Source organism: Solanum tuberosum, unplaced genomic scaffold, assembly GCF_000226075.1.
Source record: "Solanum tuberosum cultivar DM 1-3 516 R44 unplaced genomic scaffold, SolTub_3.0 scf00035, whole genome shotgun sequence".
Classification (NCBI taxonomy): domain Eukaryota; kingdom Viridiplantae; phylum Streptophyta; class Magnoliopsida; order Solanales; family Solanaceae; genus Solanum; species Solanum tuberosum.
In genome coordinates this window covers 456,759-462,953 of record NW_006238963.1, presented here as the reverse complement: position 1 = coordinate 462,953, position 6,195 = coordinate 456,759, and the positions used below count along the sequence as shown (strand labels likewise).

At 34.0% G+C, this 6,195-nt stretch overlaps 1 protein-coding gene across 1 annotated transcript in view; it reads right to left on the bottom strand.

Moving 5' to 3' along the window:
• Positions 1-485: 485 nt before the first annotated feature.
• Positions 486-6,195, bottom strand: part of LOC102595287 (protein ALWAYS EARLY 3) — a 20,984-nt gene continuing 15,274 nt past the window's right edge. Inside the window, exons 16-21 of the mRNA XM_006342694.2 lie at positions 4,132-4,293; positions 3,017-3,160; positions 2,723-2,938; positions 1,735-1,839; positions 1,550-1,648; positions 486-762 (exon numbers count right to left, since the gene is read on the bottom strand). Of these exons, the coding sequence (XP_006342756.1) occupies positions 598-762; positions 1,550-1,648; positions 1,735-1,839; positions 2,723-2,938; positions 3,017-3,160; positions 4,132-4,293 (891 nt within the window). The 3' untranslated portion in view covers positions 486-597. The remainder of the gene's footprint in view (positions 763-1,549; positions 1,649-1,734; positions 1,840-2,722; positions 2,939-3,016; positions 3,161-4,131; positions 4,294-6,195) is intronic.

The window sequence follows — 6,195 nt, the reverse complement described above, 5'->3', positions numbered from 1 at the left end:
TTACCTTTCACATAGTTTAAGGGCATTTTTGACCCTTTTCCCTTCTATTAATTACTTCTTAAAAAAATGTGTCACGTTAAACTTGGACAAGTAGAAATAAAGAAGGGAGTAATATTTAGTTTTAAAACGTGGGAGAGATGAGGTTGAGATATTTATATCTTATGAGAAGAATTCAATAACAATGATGGGTTTGATGGAAACTCTTGTATTTTCATTGCAGCTTAGCTGGACTGTGAGAGAATGTGGTTGGGATTTTCTTTGGCAAAACAAACGTGTTCCAAATGGAAAGATAATCTAAACAAAATAAGCTAAAATTCAAGGATAATCCAAAATTTCATCATTTCCATGGCTCTTTCTACTTCCAACCCAATTAGTAGTTGTAGCTACTAGTTCAGCCAGACCACTATGGGATTAAGACTAAGCCCTCCATTATTGGGGGTGGGGGGTGATGGTACAGAAATCACCATTGAAGGACAATGGGAAGAGAGGCAGTAAAATTGAGCTTGCATTAATCTGAGAACTTAACCATGAATAAGGTTAGTTAGTTATCTACAAAGTGAATTTACAAGAGCAAATTAAGTGTTGATAATACATGGCTTACGTTGGTACTAATGCCAGAATTTGGTTCTTGATGATTCTCATGCACTTCTGTATTTCAGCATACACTGGAAAGTTCTGTGAACAACAAGGTTGTAAGCTTGCTACAGCAGAATCCAGTACTTTTGCCACATCAGCTGGTGGAAACTGTCGTTCCGTGCACTTCTGCAATCATGTACAATAGATAATCATGTTGTGTCAAGCATAAAAGATGCAAAATAATGACAACTGTATGGGTGACCAGAGATATGAACTGAATAACCAAATGTGCTTTTGGAGATATCATGTGCTGCCATAAAATACTTGGTTGGGTTATCCTTTTGGAGTTGATTAGCAAGACATACATAGCGTAAACTCATCCCCAAGGTATCCGTGTGTGAACTTACAAAGATGGAGGTCACAACAAATATATTGTATACTGGAGATCATGATAATGTAGCACACATACAGAGACTAGAGATCATCTTTTTTTCTCCCTTTTACATTATAATAAATAAGGACACTGGACATCCTCCTCCTCTGAGGCTATCTGGCAATTTTGAAGGGATAAAACTTGGTGAGGGAAGAGGAATTGCTCCTTCAGTCAATCTGTTTGAGTTTCTCCTTCTCCCTTTATTTATCACTTATCCAAAATCACAATACATTGCTGTCTTAGTTTGATAAAGATAATTTTGTAATCCAGATATTAAGATGAGAAACATCTTCTGGAGGTTATGGAACATTTATGTCATTCAAAAAAGAGGCAACTCAATATGGAACCCAATGTCGCGAAGGACATGGTACATTACCTAAGCAAAGGTAATTTCCATGCCAAATGTTCTAAAGCAATAATCGTATCACAAAAGCTAGTCCAAGGGAACAGAAAAAACTTGAAAAATGTGCTGGAATTACGGAACTAAAGAACTTGCCAACAGAATACAGGAAGATAAACGAGGTAACCAATCGTATTTACCTGAATCATAAGCAAAGTAGAAACGCATTTAGTGATAAGTTCTGAAGGAATTTCTGCTTCATTTCTATCTGACATATTCTTTGACTTAAGATCAGGTGGCTGCAACAGATCAATGCACTAAAAATCAATTGATATAGAGAAGCAAAATAGCCACTACACAAACATGAGGTGGTAAATAATCTTACAGTTGGCACGCAAGAATCATCTAGTAGAATCCGATCATTCACATAATCAATAGCCTCCTCAATCTTCTCGGTGGTGTTGTCTCTACCAGTAAATGAAAGCATCGCCTACACAGGGAAGTTAATCAGTCCTAAATAATCTACAGCAACATGTGGACGATAATGATGAGATCACAAACATGATAAGAGTAACATAAATAAAAATTAGGACACAATGCAACATGAACTTAGTGATGCAAAACTCTGGAGGCATTACATTGAAAAAATCAAGTCCAATTGTCTGATAATATTAAACCTGGTTACGAAATCGTAAAAGGATTTAAGTGAACTAATTTCAAAAGTTTTCAAAAGAGTTACTGGAGGTCCAATTTTTCTCCTCTTAACTTTGATCCTGATGTATTTTCTCAAAATATTTTGATCCGGTTATATATACCAAAATGAAATAGTAACCACCTTTATGCAAAATCTCCTACTACTACTGCATCTTTTCAAGAAATACATTTCAATATTCCCAGTCTGCAGAAGTAAATTAAGGAATAAATCAACCTGGCAACCATGCAAATGACGTTTCTGAAGAAGCTAATAAACAGTACTCCCTCCGTCCCAAATTATGTGATGTAGTTTGACTGGGTACGGAGTTTAAGAAATATGGGAAGACTTTGCAATTTTCCAAAACTATCCTTAAAATAAATGAATTTTTAAATAGAAGAGTACACATTTGTTGGCATTATGCCAACAATAAGTGGGACCCAACATGGGTAAAATGTTGATACTCGATAGTGTCATTAAATGTTCGCCAAATAAGGAAAAGTGTCATTCTTTTTGGGACTGCCTAAACGGGAAAATGTGTCATATAAAATGGGGGAGTAACATGCTATGCTTAATCATAACCCGCTTTAGAATTTTTTCAAACATGATCTTAAAACTGGATTGGGTCACACCAAAAATGCTTTTAGAAGGCTCCCAACAGAAATAACAGTTGAATGTTTACCTGCACGGCTGCATCTACCATAGTACGGGATTTGATTTTTGAATTTTCTATTATCTCATTGACAAGGAATCCTGATTCCTGCGGTTGATTTGTACAACGATCAAAAGTGCTCGCAATACTAGGATCAGCAAAATTTGGAACTGGCCTTGGCCAAGCAAGTGGAATGCTTCCGTGATAGGTATTCCGCTGCCTCAAACGAAATAGAGCAGAAGAAACCTGCCAAAGCAAATGAATGTTATAGCAAACTTTGTGAACCTTAGAAAATTTAAATTCTACTTTCGAGGATAAGCATACCTGCTCATTGACTTCATTTAACTGTATTAGCACGGCAGCATATTGCTTCTTGAAAGGCTCTGAGTCCTTGAGAGAACAGTCGTTGTTCTTTTGGTTTTCCAAGACATCATCATTCATGCGCCTCAACTCTGAAACCACTGCATCCTACACGTTCAACCTAATGACATGAGCTCACTGCACATCTGACACAAGATATGCATGCCTTTTGTACATGTAACGTCAACTAAAGAAATGCATCTATTGACACAAATTCCGAAACACATACATTGAAATACAAGGACAGCCGAAACTAAAAATGAAAGACAAGAAGAAGTACAACTCTAAAATAGAAGAAACTAGTCATCAGTTTGGTAAATGGTAGCAGCATCTGCTCAGGGTAGCTTCCCTCTTACCTTAAATTTCCCCACTCCAAACAGAGCAGTCAACACAGCTTTTGCAACAATAAATACATGCTCAATCAATACCTCCACATTTTTCGAACAATTTATAGATGTGCATATAACTATAAGACTAAGTTCTATAAAGCTGCTTCAGCCTTCGTCTTCAAAAAGTAAATAGAGCTTTAACCTGCTAGATCATGAAAGCTTATCCCTTCAACAATTTCTTCTTCTTTTCATGCAAATAAGCCCTTCAAGTTCAGGGAGGGAAAGTGAATAAGATATTTCTCCCTCATTAGCTTATATAGGTAATTCGGACATAAATGCCTGTTAGTTTTATTCATAAAGTTTTTTTATTTGGTTGAATAAAAAGATATTGTTGAATTATGCGACAATCTCATCTAACTAGCTTTAACTTTAAAATGTTAGAAAGGGAACATATTTATTTAGGTCTGCAACATGCTCCTCACATGCAAGCCTAATTCGTTTGCTTGATTCAAGCACGAGAAGTAAGACTCGACTATAGGATTTGTATCACCATGACACCATGTTGAATTGAATGACCACCTCATCTATAAGTTTAAGTTGGAGAGTGAACATGTTATTTAGGTCTACACGACTAGCATAAGCAGACAAAGATACGAGCATATGTAGAGAGAGAAAGAAAGAGCTAGCTTTCATTTGTATAATCTTCATGCATGGATCATATGAAGTAAAAACTAGGATTAGTGTTGTAACCTTTTTGTCTAGTGCACGAGTCAACTCTGCAAGAGCTTGAACATCAGCTTCCTTTGCTTGAATCTGAGAGGCAGCAGAAGGCTTTGAATATGCGATCTGTTGATATGCGGTGGTTTCCATGACTCCAGATTTAGATTGCATATCAGCTTCTGCTGAAGCCACCTGGCCATCAAGTTACTCATAAATTATGTGGAGGGAGAACACATAGATAAGCCTACAAAACTCTCTTTTCTTCTTAAAGGAGAGGGAGCAGCAAGTCTCAAAAGAGATGGTGGAGAGCAATTTCATGTATTTGGTGGACAGTGTGGACCCAAAGGAATAGAAGGTGTTTTGAGGATAGATTCAATACTATGCAGAAAATTAAGTGGATATGTATTGCATATTTTCATTTCTGGTGTAAAGAAGCAAATGTAGAGGATGCAGATCAAATGGTAGACTTTTTAGGATCTCTGTAATTAGTTTTTGGGTCCACAGTTACCGTTGATAACATTTTGCAGTAGTCAGCATACCGTTAATGCTGAGGAACACAAATTACTAGTTTTCAAAAATTATGTGTAAAATAAAATGTCACTTACAAAACGAGAAGGGAGTGACGATCAAAATTCTAAAGGGAATTCTCAAGGTATATATCAATATAGACTATATGACAATCACCTGTATTCTTGCAACAATTTACATTTGAAAGTTGTATGACAAAAACCTGTATTCTTGCAACAATTTACATTCTATTTCTTACAAACTACTACCTCTGTTCACTTTTATTTGTCATGTTGCGCTTTTTCGAAAAGTTCAATTTTGAACTAATTTTCAAAGTTAAATTATATTACGTTAATTCGATATTTTAAACAAAAAATTTAGATATTCAAAAATTATATGAAAAGTACTATAAATTGCAATTTCTTGCATATCAATATGATGAAAAAATAAATCATAAAATGTTAGTCAAAATTCTTATAGTTTAACTCTAAAAAAGGAAACCATGACAATTAAAAGTGGACGGAGGGAGTATAATGTTTCAGTTGATCCTGTGGAGTTTTTCATTCACCACAAAAGCACTACAAACATCTATTTTGGATGGGTGTAAATACTCTTTGAATGATTATGAAAATATGTGATATAAAAAACGGAGAAGGGTCAAAAATACCTCTGAACTATAGGAAAAGGTTTTAAAATACCTTTCATTCACCTTTTGGTCTAAAAATACCCTTCTACTCATCTTTTTGGTCTAAAAATATTCTTCCATTCATCTTTTGGCTCAGTTATACCCTTAAAACTAACAACTCTTGCTTTTCTTTTCTTTTCTTTTTTAAAAAAAAAAATGTATTATGTGTCATTTTATTATTAGATGAAATAAAAATTCCACCTCAACTAAATTTTTTCCAAATAATTTATTCAAGTCAAAATAATATACTCTTCAAAATTCCAATTTCCTTTTTTAGTATTTGTTGTTTTTTTAAAATTTGTTTTGGTATTATGAACAAATTATGGGGAAAAAAATCTAAAAAAGTAATTTTTTAAAAAATCTAGGTTGTACGATTTTTATTTCCTTCGATTGGTTGATTTTTCCTTCTCAATCTCCTATTCCTGCCTATTAGTAATGCTTTCTACTAATTATATATGAACTATAAATGAGAGGAGCAGCAAGTTCAGCACGGACAGTTGGGCAGATCATACACAAACAAAATCTAAATTTTTTTTATAACTCCATGATCCCAAAAAACTAAAAAGAAAAAAAAAAAGTTACACCAAATATTAAAAAAATAGTAGTTTTCTAAAAGTATTTTTTTAAAGATTTTTTTTCTATAATTCATCCAAGTCAAAATAATATCCTTCTTCATAATCTCAAAATAATTTATTTTTTTTAAAACTACAACAAATATAAAAATTATTAGATTTTTAAAAATTTTTTAGTGGGAGTCTTGAAGAGGTATATTGTTTTGGTTTGAATAAATTATGGGGAAAAATCTAATAGAGGTGGGGGTTCTATTTCATCTAATAAAAAGAGACACATAATAAATACTTAAAATAAATAAATAAAGAGAGAGGGGGGGGGGGGGCGGGTTT